A 16510-nucleotide genomic window follows, 5' to 3' on the forward strand; every position below is an offset into this window, starting at 1 on the left:
ATAAATATTTATGTTACATTTTACACTTTTGGTTTTTGTCCATACTCAGTAACTAGGCCCTAAAGGTCATTTAGAAAACGCTACAGTTTGTGTTTGTCACCATAACAATGTCCTCTAATAAGGGCTATGACCTACCTTAATATTTAGACCTAACCCCAGACCAAGACCAAACTCTCTTTATATGATCTAAAAAGTTATGTTACATTTTACACTTTTCAAACCCTCGTTATTTTCTTAGAGATGCACATAGCCACAAAAAATTATGCCTCTTTTGTAGAGTTTGAAAAATGCTTTTAGGACCCACAAAGATTTTTTCTGTACCCCCATAAATTACTAAGGGGGTTAGGATTACAAAAGTGTAAAATGTAACATAACTAAAAATTTGCTAAAAAAGTTAGGGTAAGGGATATTTTTCAAGAAACTCATTTTTTGCGAATTTTAAGTTAGCTACACCCAAGAACACCCAAATATCTACAACATTTCCAAAAATTATCGAAATCTGCCGGTTTTTAAGCATTTTATGGCATAAGACGTTAAGAATTTTCAAAACCATGAGAAAAATGTGGAGTTGGATATACCCCCAGACATGAAATTTTTTATTCGATTTTTATGAGGTTTTTTTCTTGCATGGGGTTAGAATAGGTTTTGAAACAAACCATTGAGGGGTTTAGCTACACTCCTAAACCCAATATTGAACCCGCTAACCCCGTTCGTTATCAAGACCAAATGACTTATGTTACATTTTACACTTTTGATTTTTCAGACCCTAGGGTTACCTATTTAAACCTAGAGTTAGGTATAAATAACAATTTATTTTTGTTAAATGGGTTGAAAACTATTAATTTGTAATCTCAAAAAATTTCTAAAACACGTTTAAAATAATATAAAAAGACTTAAAAGTTATGTTACAAAAAGTGTCATCAAGACGCTAATTAGGGTTAGGGTTAGGGTTAGGGTTAGTTAGGGTTAGGGTTAGGGGGCTAGGGGTTAGGGTTAGCACTCCACTCAGTTGACCCATTTTTGAACCTCATTTGCATAAAAAGTGCACTCAGTTGACCTCGCCGGCTAGACCCCTTATACTACTTGCACTATAGTGTCTTTGGAAGGTATCTTAGAAGTAAATCTTTCCTTGAAAAAATCTTAGAAATAAATCTTTCCTAGAAAAAATCTTACAAATAAATCTTTTCTTGAAAAAAACACTAGTAAAAAATTATATGTTTAAATGTCCTCAACTTGATTTAATGCCTTTGACTTATGATGTAAATGGTAACCCCCCCCCCCCCCCCCCAACCCGAATAGTAAACAGTTTGGTGTTTGTCAGCCACCTCCTCTTCTTTGCACTTGTCGATCAAACTTTCCCTTAGTGATTTATAAATGTCTTTGTTGAATGCTGGTGATTAATTAATTCCTATTAAAATTAAATAATTTGACGGACCCCCCCCCCCCCCCCCCCGTTGTCAAGTCTTTATTTTGGATGCATAAACGTTCAGTACTAACATGTTCAATCATTCTTACAGCTTAAATTTGAATACTTAAAAATAAATTAAAGCTGGATGACATAAAAAATCATACCCTGTATGAAATTGTAACTTATAGATACTAGGATAATTGCATTAATGGGACTAGACTAAATTGAGACATTAGCATTCAACTGATCAGATTTAAAACTGATATCAAATTTATTATTTTTTTAATGAAAGTCATTTTTTTAAACTATTGTAACAAAAATTCATCTTTTTTTTTAATCCATGCTCTATAGATCTATAATTGTCAGTAAAATGCTGCAACTCGGAAGTTAGAATAAATATTATGATCATTGAAAAGTTACAGAAAGTACTATGTATATATGTCATATTTAATTATACACAAGCAGTATGAGATAGTGGCAGAAAACCAAACAGGAAGTGTGGGGGGGGGGCAAGATGACCATTAGAGATCGAGTTCAACTTGGTAAACAAAGGAAAGCTGTTAATTGCATTCCTGCTGTGCAGTGCCTTGCCCGATAAGCTGATCTACTATCCTCATTACTTTGCAGTTAAACGGAGTCACTTACTATAAGAAATAAATTATGATTAACATTTGTATTCATAACATAAGATCTTTCTGAAATTACAGCATATTTATTATATAATAAAATCTAGTAAAGGATGTAAGTATTTGCGTCAATATTTTACTGAAATTTGTGGAATTTTTTATAGTAAAGGAATTTTTTTCTAACATTATTTATTTACTTAAATCTAGCATCCTATGATAATCATTTAACAACACAGCAATACATAATTTGATTAGTGAATGTCTTGCGGGGTCAGATCAGTCGTCAGACAGAGGTCGATCATAAGATTATTAAGGGCCCCCTATTGATGTTGACTGTTTTTCGTTTTTACCTTTCTTTTTATCTGCATTATATACAAATACAATTTTTTAAAATAATTTATTTGTTTTGTGTTCAAAACTGGAGGAAATCGATTACATTTGGGGGGGGGGGGTAAAATTCTTAAATGGTATGTATACGCGGGCGTTTGTGCGTTTATAAGACACGTATCTTTTTAAAGACATTTGTATTTTGAAAACAACAGATGATGTACTATGCTCTTAAAATACTTGGTAAAATATTTGTTATATCGGACTGAATTTGAGATAAATAACAAACCATTTTTTTTTATTTTACAGAGCGATTTCTTCGCCAGCCAAAGATAACAAAAGGCAACTTCAGTTAAATAATCCTGGGGTCAAATGAAAACTTGAGAAGAAATATGTCGGAAAAACCACCAAAGAAAAGGGTTAGAAAGTCTGGACTTGTATATCGGACTTATTTAACTGACAGGGACTCTCTTGAAAATGCACCATCTTCTTTTAAAAAATCTGTTGCTGCAATGGGTCAACCTGGAGATGTCAACATAAATGATAGTACATCGATAAAAGATACATTTGAAACTGATGAGGTGTCTGGATTTGGTACTAAAGGTGGTGTTTCTGAAGAAGATCCTTATGATGTTGAGACTGATGATAATTTGCATGATTTACTTTCACATTCGAGCGACACTAGCGTTGACGCAACCGAGGTAGGGAATGTGAATATTGATGAACATGATGTTGGCATGGAAATAGAGGATTGTATAGAATCAAGCTCAGGATCATCAGATGTTGAAAGTGAATTTTTTCTGAGGACTACCTATCAGAAACAACATATTCTTTATTTTTCGAGGAAGAACAAGAGGAAACTCTCACCGATGAAGAAAATTTTCCTAATACCCCCATATATGAAGGAGCTGATTTGACAACAGGAGCGAGCATGCTGTGGATAATGACATATGTTTTAGAACATAATCTAGATGGTGATGGTTTTGCTGATCTGTTGGACCTGGTATCAATGCACTGTAAACAGAAAAACACAATTCCTACTTCAGTCCATTTTTTCAAACAATGGTTTCAAGATTTGAAGATAACGCCCAAAAAAAACATTCGTACTGCTCGTTTTGTCTCTTGGCTATTGATGACATTACTGTCAGAATCCAATGTGTAGAAAAACTTTCGTTAAAAAAATGGATAAAAGTTTTTTTTTGTGGAAGTTCCATTAGTAAACCAAGTTGAGAAACTTGAGTATGAAGAAGACTTTAGGAAATCGTTGACATTTCGCTTTAATAGGAAAAAGAAAATACCAGGCAATATTGAGGATATTTACGATGGAAAGCATTACATGAAGTTCGATAATGTCTTATCAAATCCTAACAATATGTCGTTTTTATGGAATACAGATGGAGTACCACTGTTTAAAAGTTCAAAAACATCAATGTGGCCTCTCTATTTTGTTATAAACGAACTGCCATTTAAAATGAGACGCGAACCAGAAAATATGCTGTTAGCTGGGCTTTGGATTGGACCAAAAAAAACCTGAAATGATGACTTTTCTAAAACATTTTATCGAAGATTTGGAATCACTAGAAAATGGTGTACCTGTACCGACAGATAAAATGAAATCATTAGAGTAAAAGGTTTACTGCTAGCAGGAACAGCTGATCTCCCCGCAAAATGTGCCGTATGTAACATGATGCAGTACAATGGAAAATATAGCTGTCCTTGCTGCATTCAGCCTGGGCAATCTGCAACTTCGGGTAAAGGTCGATGTCAAGTATTTCCGTTCCAGTTTGAAAATCCGGTTGGTCCTGAAAGAACGCATGAAGATTCTTTAAACCTGGCAAAACAAGCTTTGACATCAGGCAAAACAGAATGTGGAATTAAAGGCCCTTGCTGGTTAACAAGTCTCAAATCCAATGACTTTGTTCGTGGAAACTGCATAGACTATATGCATTGTGTATTACTTGGGATTACAAAGTTATTGATTTCACTTTGGTTTTTAGAATCTTCAAGCGGAAAAGAGTTCAACGTGTCAGAAAAATTACAGTCTGTTAACGAAAGACTGGAAAATATAAAACCACCTTTAAACATCAAAAGAAAACCAAGGTCTATTAATGATCTGAAATACTGGAAAGCATCCGAGTTCAGGTCCTGGCTGCTCTTTTACGCTCCAATTATTCTTCTTGGTATTTTACCAAAGGAACATTATGAACCTTTATTATTGTTCAGTAATGCATTATTTCTGCTTCTTAAAGATTCAATAAGTAGCGACGATATTTCAAGAGCAGAAAACTTCTTAGAACATTTTGTTTGAAGATTTGCGGACCTCTATGAAGATCGCTGTATGCCACTCAATTTGCATTTATTGTTACATCTGCCGGCTAATGTAAGAAACCTAGGTCCTTTATGAGTTATTCATGTTTTCCTTTCGAGGATGCAAATGGTTATCTACTTAAATTAGTGAAAGGAACACAGTCAGTCGAATCTCAAATAATAGATTCAATTTCTGTTACCCATGGCATGCCTTTTCTTCGGAAAAACTGCATCATTCAAGGTTCAAAAGAAGAGGAACTTTTGAATAAAATTCTAAAAAAAATCTGGCAAAAATATTACATTGATACAGGAGAATGCATGTGTACATCATGGGAAAGACGACAGAAAAAAACCCACACGACTTATCACAAGATGTATATGTTGCGTTGGCAAACTTCATGAATCAGCCGCTGGATGGTCCTGTCAAAATATTTAAAAGATTGAAAAAAAGGTAATAGAATTTTTCATTCCCAAGAGTACACTCATGTGCGGGTGAGGAACAGTTTTACAATTAGATATCAACTTACGCAAGGACTGGTTAAGTTTGGAATGATCAGGCTCTATGTGCAATACCATTCTGTGTCCAAAGGAAGGGATTATACTGTTGCAATTGTAAACCCACTGAATGTCAACAATGACGACACATTTCGTTTTCCGCGGGACGACGTGACGGATCAGGAATTAATGGAACATATATTTGTTTGCAATGCCCCGGATAACACAACTCAGTCAGTAGCTATTCCTGTAGAGAATATTCTTGATTTATGTGTCATGTTACCACTGACTGGAAAACCAGTTTGTTATCTTGCCATGATCCCAAATATGCTGGAAAAAGACTGATCAAAACTGTGTATATACATGGAATACGCAATGAGTTAAATAAGTCAATCATGCATAACTATTGAAAAATGACATATCTGTATTAGTACTTTTATAATTATATATACATGTACATAGTTCACTGAACATTTATAAAACAAAAATCAAAACAAGTTAAAGTTTTTGTTTGTTTGTTTTTAAAAGTATATTAGTGTTAGCTAAAATTGTTTTTTGCTGCACCTTAAATGATGCATAAACTTTCAAACATATTTAATTTATCGATGAAATGAGTAAGTCCAATTCATCAATGAAATGACTAAGTCCAATTTGCTCACATGAGCAATTCAAATTGCTCACGTGAGGAAAAAGGACTTGTAAAATTTTTGCTTGGATGTTACTGTGATGCTGCTTATTTTGACTAAGTCTGATTTCCTTACCTCTTGCTCACTTGAGAAATTTGAACTTCGAAAAATTTATCCACCACGGGCAATATATTTGTATAGCTTGTTGCTTTTGTGAGCAATTTGAATTATTGTTTGCTCATGAGCATTGAGGTGAGCATAATTTTGCACATGTGCATTTTGGTTAGTATTTTCCTCCCTAACAGAGACTAACAATCTGCACATGAGCAAAATCCAATTCTACCCAATTTGCATACACTTCTTACCAGAGTCTTATGTGAGTCTCATGAGCTGCTCATGAGCATTGGTTAGAATGTTTGGTACGGGTTCCTTTAATTGAAATATTGACCTTGACTTTTTTCCAACAGAATGAAATATCTCCCAGGTGGGAAACCTCTGAAGGATGACTCATTGAGGGATGCCCTTAACAACATTACTTCAAGCTTAAAGAGAATGCTCCCTGAACTTATACATCTGGGTTCTACTCTAAGCAACGAAAACTTCAACAATATGGTTGCCTCTAAAGCACCTAAAAACCGGTGAGTAGTAAGGCATTTATCCATAGAATTAAAATCTTAAAAATTTGTATGTGGAAATTTTTTTATTGTGTGCCTGTCAATGTTTGTTCAACATGTATTTAAGTTAATTTTCCTATGGAAAATTGAACTGCATATATAGGCAGTTATTAAGTAGTACTTCAGCAGTTTTATGAATTTCAAACAGCTGAAGGCAGTTTTATTTTACTGTTGTTTCATAACTGCAATGCATGGGGGAGTACAACAACTGGTAATGCTTAGAAAACTTTGTTTTTTTTGTGGTCCCAACTAATTACAAGTACCAATAGCAGTTCAATGAAGTTTAAGATTAACAACTTCATGTATATTCTAAACTGCTAAGATGGTTTAACTGTTAAGGTTAAGAAATTGCTCAAGTGCCCTCCACTAGCTGTTTGCCATGGGTTGTAAACACAATATTTAAGAGAAGTCATTTATCCCCTGCTCATCAAAAGTACCGAAGAAGAAATAAGAAGAAAAAAGAATAATAATAATAATAGTAAGAAACAGAGTAAAAACAATATGTTCCCCAACTTCGTTTGGGGAACATAATAAGGTAAAAAAAAATGTAAATCTTATCATAAACAAACCATTAATGATTATTAACCTGACCAGTACCCACGTATACATCATCTTTACATGTGTCATCAATATTCATGTATTACAATAATTATATTACCAGTATAATTAAGTGTATTTTAGAATTCTTATATATAGTACTTGTATATACTTTATATAAGGTTAATGAGGATGCCCTTCTCTCACCTGGGGTAATGTCAAAGGTGCATGGCCTAAGAATGAACAAGAAGAGACTTTGGAGTAAGAGAAAACAGTCCACAGATTTGCACAAACATAGTATTGAAATCCAACCTGGATCAAGACTCCCATTCTATAGAACGTCCCTTCAAAGACTAGAAACTCTAAATTCTTCAACTAACATGGGAAAATCCCTTCACGTTTTTCTGAAAATAATGGTGCATTTTCGACTGCTGCATGGGAAAATTGGACAACCCCATTTTCACTGGAGTACTACCAGCTGTGAAAGATTACAAACATTGGGAGAAATTTGTATTAGCTTGTCGTTTTCTTTGCAAACTATTTGGAACTCTCATATTCAGAAGGCCGATAAAGATGTCGTATCAAATAAAAGAACTGAAACATGGTTTTGTAATGGATCCTGCATACGAAATCATATCATCCAACGGAAGAGTTTACTCACTAAATTCCGATGAAAACTTGGTCTGTAAATGACATTCCTGAGGACATCGCGAGTGACGATGGATTTAATCAAATGGATGCAACGGACTTTTGTATTGACCCCGAGTTGTTGAGCTATTCCAATGAAGCTACTGGAGACATTCTCAGCATTCTCAGTAGATGACCTTATCGCCCAAAATCCGGCATAATTCCATTTTCACGAAGACCCCTGAAATGCCGCATAAGCAAAGGAAAAAGAGACCGTTCGAAATGAGGTCTTAAGGGACCCCCATCATGACAGTTCACATCCTTGAAAACGTCCAGATGAAAAGTTATGCAAATGGCACACAGTTTGGCACAACCTACATTGTCTCTTCAGACACTGTCTGCAGGCCTGTCAAGGCCTTGCTGATCCACGAAAAAACTCTAAACACCATCAAAACTGGTCAAAATTGTGTTGTGATGAAAGTTGTCACGTTGCAAGATGGCACTGTGACGATTGGCCAGTAATCAGTTGTAAGTTTCATGATCATATTATATATACACTGTACAATTGCTAATACAAAAACAGACATACCAACCTTTAGAATGTTTGAGTAAGGTGAAACAAGCGTTTAAATGCACATCACAAACGATATCGCGAAATATACTTCGGATTTCGATATTCCTTTATCAAAGTTAACAATAACGGAATTTTCCTAACTGGTTGTCTATACCTTATACAAATATTATTGAACGATTTCACTTTATACAAATATTATTGAATATTCGAAATCTTTAAGAGCGCTCGCTTCGTGATCGGGAGGTCGTGAGTTCGCATCTCGGCCGCGACCGACCTAGTCGTTAAAATGGGTAGCAACTGTTCCTTCGCCATGCGCTCGGCACTTTGAAGTGAAAATTGCGGGTCCTTCGGATGAGACCTTAAAAACCGAGGCCCCGTGTCAGCGGCAGGCGCTGGCACAATAAAGATCCCTCACTGCTCAATGGCCCTGAGTGCCGAGTAAAGGTCAAAATTTGAAGCCCTTCACCGGCATACGGTGACGTCTCCATATGAGTGAAAAATTCTCGAGAGGGACGTTAAACAATATACAATCAATCGAAATCTTTAAAATGCATACTTGTATCATCATTTCACTTTTAAAAGGCTAATCGTCTCAGTGTCAATGTTCTAAAGTAAACAAAATGGAAAAATGTGCTCCCATTGCATGTCCATTTACAAAACATTTACAGCTACGTGGGATTTGGGTAATTTACTGACCCCGCCTTACTATTTTCCGTTTAAAAATGTTGGCAGCTCCACGTTAACCAAAATGTAAGAAAGAAAGGACAATGAAAATTACTGTAAATTGAAACTGATACATAGTCAACTATCTCACTAAATGAAAAAATCAGACAATTAGCAGACAACGTTCAGTGCAATTTAAAATGTAACATTCATAAAATAGTACAAAATCAATTTTTACACCCCAAAGACTTAACACATAAAACACTTTGAAGCATGTATAAATATTCAAGTAATGAAGTGAGATTTCAATGCAATTTCTCATTGTGAGATACATATCAGGATACAAAGACTTCAATACCGGTATTTAGGTAAATAGTCCATGATCTATTTATTTACATCTCAAATCTTGAAATTCACAAGTACAGAAAGTCTAATAAAAGTTAAAAACATTAAAAACTACAGCAATATAGCATTTAAAGAGGCTAATATATCATGAACATCAATACACAGGTGCAGAGATTCAAAGATTTTTTTTTCACTATCTAATCAATTATGCCACGCCCTAACACCAGAACTCCTGACCCTGCAGCCATATAAATAACAATTTCGGTATAAGCAATCTTGCTCATTATTAATTTGTACTCGATAGTTTATTTAATACCCAGGAGCTGAGAACAAAACTTCAAAGAAATAATGCATTTTCACTATATAATTGTTTTAGCCCCGTCCTAGCACTAAAACTCCTGACCCCAGCGCCATAAATTTCACAATTTTGGTAGAGGGCTCAAAACTAATTACAATCATGCAAACAGTTTGATTGCTTATGGGCTAGTAGTAAAGAAGAAGATTTTTATAGATTGCATTAATTTTAGTGGTTTTGGCCCCACTGTCTCGGACCCCAGTGGGGTAGGGATCATGAAATTAAAAATTGTATGTTCCCCTTCACCCACTGAAAGTAACTAATGTTTTAATTTTTTTTCAGAACATCTCGATATTGGTCCAAGAAAATGGGGACACAAGACATATCAAGTCTAGATTTTCCCCTTCGGGAAAGACCGTCAAGTATTTTTTCTCCGTCCTTGCAGAAATTAAAACTATGTCGACTTTTAAGGACAACATGGCAGCAAAACTAAACACAGGAGGAAGATTTAAGATTCTCAAAGCAGTGTATTCAGACATCTACGGATACGAGCTGAAAAGTGACTCGATAGTACATTTGTAGTTACCTCATACCTTGTTGGACAATATCTATACATATCCTAAGTAATAAACAAAAACACACAGAAACAGCTGATATAAATTATAAATTGGCTTTATCAATATATAATTCAATTATAATAGATCATGGAAACTTCCCTTCACCTTGAAGAGGAAAAGAAGAAGTAGGTAGAGGCGTTTTACAACCTGCCAGTAAAATATTTCAGCACTGCCTTCAGCCTGGCTAATAATATAAGATTTACTTTTGGGCCAGTGGAGGTTTTCAAGGCATAGACTTTTCAACGCCAATATAATCTGCAAAATGTGAATTTTATTGTCTGAGGATCAGGAGTTCTTGTGTTAGAGCGGGGCTAAATAGATTATATAGTGAAAATGCAACAATTCTTTGAAAATCTTCTTCTCTACTTCTGGGTATTAAATAAACAAAGTAAGTTGTACTTAGTTACATTTCGGAAGTCTGTGTTTTCTCTGCTCCTTTTTTGATTTGTTTAATGGACTTTGACATTGAATTATGTTCTTTATCTCAATATCCTTCCATCAATAAAGTTGATTAGGAAATATTAATTTAAAAGTAAGATATCTATTACATTCAAGATGTACCTCTGAAAAAAGTATTATTACCAACCACGTACTCATTCATGACGATATACTCATAGAAACAATATAACTTAATGGTGCCATATATGCCTATAAAGTACATGCATATGCTTTGACATGCGAAGTCATTCCTTTCTGGGCAAACCAATACGACTGCTTCTCTGTAAAAGTATTCAAATTTAAAGATACTTCATAATCCGGTCTAAAACAATCAATGCCTGGTTCTCACCACGATTTTGCAATCTTTCAACTCTGTAACTATCTTAGTGATTGGTTCGTAAGATGTGGCTCCTCCAATCTAAACATCATCATCTTCCTTTTTTTTTAAGATTCTTCGTCATCTTGAACACCAATCTTGTAACTATTTATAGGTGCTTACTGCAACTCTTTGTTGGAAGAAAAACAGGCGCTTAATTCCTTCCCTGTGACGTGTTCCTAAAGAACTTTTATAATCCAAGTTAAAGTTAACAACAGCGAGACAAACGGACAATGAGACAAAACAATATACGCTCTATAAGGATATATCGATTTGGATGCATTATGTATGTCATAGATTGAATATATACTTATTTTTTCTTAAACCCTCGCATCAAACTACTTTTCAAACTTTCTTTTTGCTTCACTGATGATGACATTCATCTCGCTATCTGAGGTTCGTTGTTCACCTGCACTTCAATCTTGGTTTTGACCTTGATCTCGTCCAATGGCATATTTTCCTTTGCCTTGTCGCAGAAGTATCAAATGTGTCAAGCGTTATATGCAACAAGGAACTAAATCTGAAAAAAAGACTTAAGAGTTGCGATGTCTGTGTAGAGGAGTCAACTATGATGTTTTAAATTCATCCTGACTAAACTAAAGCTACCGAGTATCTTTATCATTCAATATTATACTTTATTGCACCTGAACCCACCTCTGATGTTTCGGGGGTCCGTGTTTGCTCTGCTCTTATTTGTATATTTGTTTATGGGGCGTTGAGATTGAATACTGTTCGTTATTCCATATCCTTCATCTAGATGTAGGATAGCGTAGTCAGCCGAGGTGAACCGAATGCGGGAAACACGAAGTTTTGTTGCAGGGCGAACACGACGGTCATATGACTGCCTCAGCCAATCAGATTCCTTTTTACTTGTGTTTATTTATATGAGGTATAATAAAAGTTTCTGTAACTTACAATCCCTTTGTTGTGAAACTTTGCATGGCAGGAACAGTATGTGCAGTTTAACTATACAATCAGTATTTATAACCCCTAATAAATACTTAAGTTGAAATCCGCAGGCCACGCAAAATTGAACCTACCAAGCTCTGAGAGACAGCTGTATTACAACATTCAGTAGACATTTTGTTCTTTAAATACTGGCGATACTTGTCGGGCACCACAGGTGCAGAGTGTTTAAATTCAAATACAGTGGCTGGAACGTAATTGTTGACAAACCAATCGTGTAGAATCGTTCGTGTATCGTGAGCGATCGTTCGTTTAACGTGTAAGATCGTTCGTGTATCAGACTCAATCGTGTGCGTTTTTAATTGTGAGAGATCGTGCGTTTAGAATCGTGTAAATTTCGTTTTAATATTCTTGCAAGTTGTGTTTAACCCCTTACATGGCATATACACATTTCTAAGCCTGTAGCGTGAAAAATATGTATATGTATAGTGTAAACAAATATTCATAACTGTTAATACTGCATATATCAAGGTCTTCAAGTTCATTCGGATTGATCTGTTCCCAAAACTTTAACCAAGTCTCTTGTATGGAATATATAGGTCAGATCCAGCATCCGAAGCAAGTCATATAGTGTCCATCCTTAGATGCATCATCCATGCAAGTTTGGTTAAGCTAGGGCTTATAGTTACTTGGGAATGAAAATGTAGGTCAGATCCAGCATCCGAAGAAAGTCTGGTAGTGTCCATCCCTAGATACATCATCCATGCAAGTTTAGTTTAGCTAGGGCTTATAGATACTTGGGAATGTAAATAAAGGTCAGATCCAGCATCCGAAGCTAGTCTGGTAATGTCCATCCCTAGATTCATCATCCATGCAAGTTTTGTCCAAATAGGGCTTATAGTTACTTGGGAATGAAAATGTAGGTCAGATCCAGCATCCGAAGCAAGTCTGGTAGTGTACATCCCTAGATGCATCATCCATGCATGTTTGGTCCAAATAGGGCTTATAGTTCCTGTGGAATGGACCTGCTCCAAAAACTTTAACCTGGTCACTCATCTGGAAAATGTAGGTCAGATCCAGCATCCGAAGCAAGTTTGGTAGTGTACATCCCTAGATGCATCATCCATGCAAGTTTGGTTCGAGTAGGGCTTATAGTTCCTTGGGAATGGACCTGCTCCAAAAACTTTAACCTGGTCACTCATCTGGAAAATGTAGGTCATATCCAGCATCCGAAGCAAGTTTGGTAGTGTACATCCCTAGATGCATCATCCATGCAAGTTTGGTTCGAGTAGGGCTTATAGTTCCTTGGGAATGGACCTGCTCCAAAAACTTTAACCTGGTCACTCATCTGGAAAATGTAGGTCATATCCAGCATCCGAAGCAAGTTTGGTAGTGTACATCCCTAGATGCATCATCCATGCAAGTTTGGTCTGGGTAGGGCTTATAATTCCTTGGGAATGGACCTGCTCCAAAAACTTTAACCTGCTCCAAAAACTTTAACCTGGTCACTCATCTGGAAAATGTAGGTCAGATCTAGCATCCGAAGCAAGTCTTGTAGTGTACATCCCTAGTTGCATCATCCATGCAAGTTTGGTTCAGGTAGGGCTTATAGTTACTTGGGAATGGACTTGCTCCTAAAACTTTAACCTGGGACGCCGGGGGTATAGCATAAGCTCATCTCGACTTCGTCGAGGTGAGCTAAAAAAAATAGATGTATAATTGAAATATTCATTTATAAATGGGTTTTTATCCAGAAATAAATAATATTATCGATATACTTACCTTCAACATCTTTCTTCTTGAAAGAGGATGCATTTATAACAATCTAAAATAACACAAAAGTACTCAAAATCTATTAGCAGTTTTCTTTTCATTTTAATAAAATAAATCAAACTTAAGAATTTTTTTTTTTAATATTTTTAAAATTGTGACCTCCATTGAAATACTTAATAGCTGAAAAAAAAAAATTTATAAAATGGTGGAACTGAAATATTAAAAGCACCATTTTTTTAGTTACGCATTGTAATTTTTTTGGTGTATGAAAACATGCCATAAGATAACTTTGTGTTAATTTTTTCCCTATAAGACAGTACGAAAATGAGAGTTACCTCCCAATGGCCATCTTTGCATTTTGAAAATATCTTCCTGAGCAGTGATTATGTTTTTTTTTTTCAGTTTGGTTTTACAAATGAGAATTTTTATATACTATGACATTTATATTCACTTAAAATTTATTTTGCACACATCTGTGACATGAATAATTTTCAATATCACGTGAATAAAGTTACCTGTTGTCCAGAATCTATGTCTAATGAAGAATCATGTCTGCTGCCAACTCCACCTTGGAACAAACTGATAGAGGGAAAGGTGGTCTCTGCCAGAAATCGTAACAGGTTGTTGTCAGGGATAAACTCCAACATTTCTACTCCTTCTGTGTTCACTCTCAGCATGTACAGGATACCAACTGTCATCTAAGCAATAATATAAAAATACCTGTTAATACTAGACCGATTTACATCAAGTGAGAGGGGGAAACAAAAAATTTCAGTGTTTTTTGTTTTTTTTTTAGTTTTGTACCCTTTACATAATAAACTCTCTTTGATGACAACTTTTTCTTAAAAAACAATTTACTCTTCTTCTAATTGACAATATTTTTATTTATCTATTAATCTTTTATAATTTATTATTACAGGTATTTAAAATCAAAATAAAAATAAAAAATCAAGTACCTGTAAAAGCCAAACAACTGTCCCCCCTTTTACAACTTAATTTCGCTAATATATGTATATATTATATGAATGAAAAAGAACTTAATTTATAGACGTGTCCTCTCGATCAGTAATAATTTATTTACCATTATATTCAGCAGAGCTAGAACAAGCAGAACGAAGATAAGGCAATACAGAACGTAGACTTTACGACCTCTGACCCCAGTCCTGTGGAGATACTGCTCATCAATGTTGATGTACCCGGCATTGAAATTACTATTATGTTCCCTGTTGACCCGCCTCTTGACAAAGTATCTACCTCTCCTCGTGATTACTTGATTATCTGGGCTCTGAAAGTATGTTGAACAATAAAAAATTGAATAATCAAATAAAATAATTATGAAGATGCAATATTTTCTATAAAGAAAGCCATGACAAGTAAAATAAATATGCATTAAAAAAATGTATGTATATACAACTGAATTCTACTCACATCATCCAGGTCCATTTTAAATATTCTGATTGCCGATCCCGATTTTCTAATAACAACACTTTGAAGTGGCTTGACATAGAAAGCATAGGGTATTTCAGAGCGAGGAATAGGATGAGAATAAAATTTTACACAGTTAAAGAAAATACATTTACTTTTAACAAGGCAACCTGGAAAATTCAATAAAAGGCAGATTTTAATCAGAGAGTCAGACTATATATTATGTACATGTATACTCACTGTGTCTTAGAAAAGGTTTTTCCTCTCTTTCCAAAGGCTGCATGGCTTTGACCTGTATGTGTGTGTATATGAGAGAGAGAGAGGGCAACTGGCCCACACATACTCTTAAACAACGTTTATGAATCATTTGTTTGGAAAGGCCAAAAATCATATACATAAAATCAATTAATTGTAAGCTATAAGCTTACTCATCTAGAATAGACCAATGAGGAATGTAAAGCTTGCACAATATATCGACAACATACTGGAATCAAATCATGATAATGAGGTTATTGTTTTACTCATCTCTTCTATGAATTGCGTAATGTACAAATTATATATTAACTGATAAAACGTTCCGTTTTTCTACCGACTATACATCATACGGCCAATGTTTCACAGCAGAGCACTGCAAAGATGCTCTGGTGTAAGGGGTTTTAAAAGGAGAGGGGTATTTTGTATCCTCCGCGGGTAAACAGTAACTTGAATATCACAGTGTGATTTTTGTATGGAATATTGTTATGACAAAGGAGAAACGAAAAACTCCAGATTGCTTTTGATGCCGGGGCAGCACCAGTAAAAATCAGTTAACCGCTGGGCTAATGAATGCAGTAGAGAAGCGCGAACCGCGGTGCAGACGTCTTTTGACAATGCTGTGTCAGTTAATGGATTGCCAGTGCACTTTATCAAAGACCAAGGAATAATTTTGTGTAGAAAATTCTGTTCTTGAAGACTTTCCCATCAAGCGGTGACAACATGAATGGATATACGACAGTGACTAATTTTAAAGACACCACAAAGACAATAAATATCGACAAACAGGAGCCTAAGACTGGAATTCATAAAAATGACTGTAACTGCGTTGACTTTCAGAAAAGTGATGGAGGTAAGGTATAGTGACGGATTTAGAGGTTTTGGCAATGCTCAGTTATACAAATATAAAAATTCTAACAAAAGAATCTCTGCCATACATATATGAATGTATGAAAAAGAAAATAATGTTCGTGTCATATTTTCGAAATTGCAACATGTATGCTCTGGGGCCATAAAACTTAGATGAGCTCACTCTTAATCTCACTCACTTTTCCCCAAATACATGTACTACATGTAGTAATTTTTTCGTGGTAAAAGTGAAATGAGATCAAAAGTGCCCCGGAGCATCGATGCTAGCATTTAATATGTATATATAAAAAAAATTCTCTCTTCAGAATTTTTTAAAGCCAAAAGCAGTCCCATTTTGACATTTTAAAAA

At 35.1% G+C, this 16510-nt stretch overlaps 1 protein-coding gene across 1 annotated transcript; it reads right to left on the reverse strand.

The window, feature by feature from the left end:
- Positions 1–5071: 5071 nt before the first annotated feature.
- Positions 5072–15350, reverse strand: LOC134241853 (beta-sarcoglycan-like). The gene is made up of 6 exons (XM_062723878.1): positions 15280–15350; positions 15043–15111; positions 14696–14899; positions 14130–14312; positions 13624–13666; positions 5072–5088 (listed from the first exon to the last, which is right to left on the reverse strand). The coding sequence occupies exons 2-6, from the start codon at positions 15055–15057 to the stop codon at positions 5072–5074; spliced, it is 462 nt and encodes a 153-aa protein (XP_062579862.1). The 5' UTR covers positions 15058–15111; positions 15280–15350.
- Between the last annotated feature and the right edge of the window lie 1160 nt (positions 15351–16510).

This window comes from Saccostrea cucullata, unplaced genomic scaffold, assembly GCF_032062105.1.
Source record: "Saccostrea cucullata isolate Sc308-1 unplaced genomic scaffold, CSIRO_AGI_Scuc_v1 ctg5619, whole genome shotgun sequence".
NCBI lineage: Eukaryota > Metazoa > Mollusca > Bivalvia > Ostreida > Ostreidae > Saccostrea > Saccostrea cuccullata.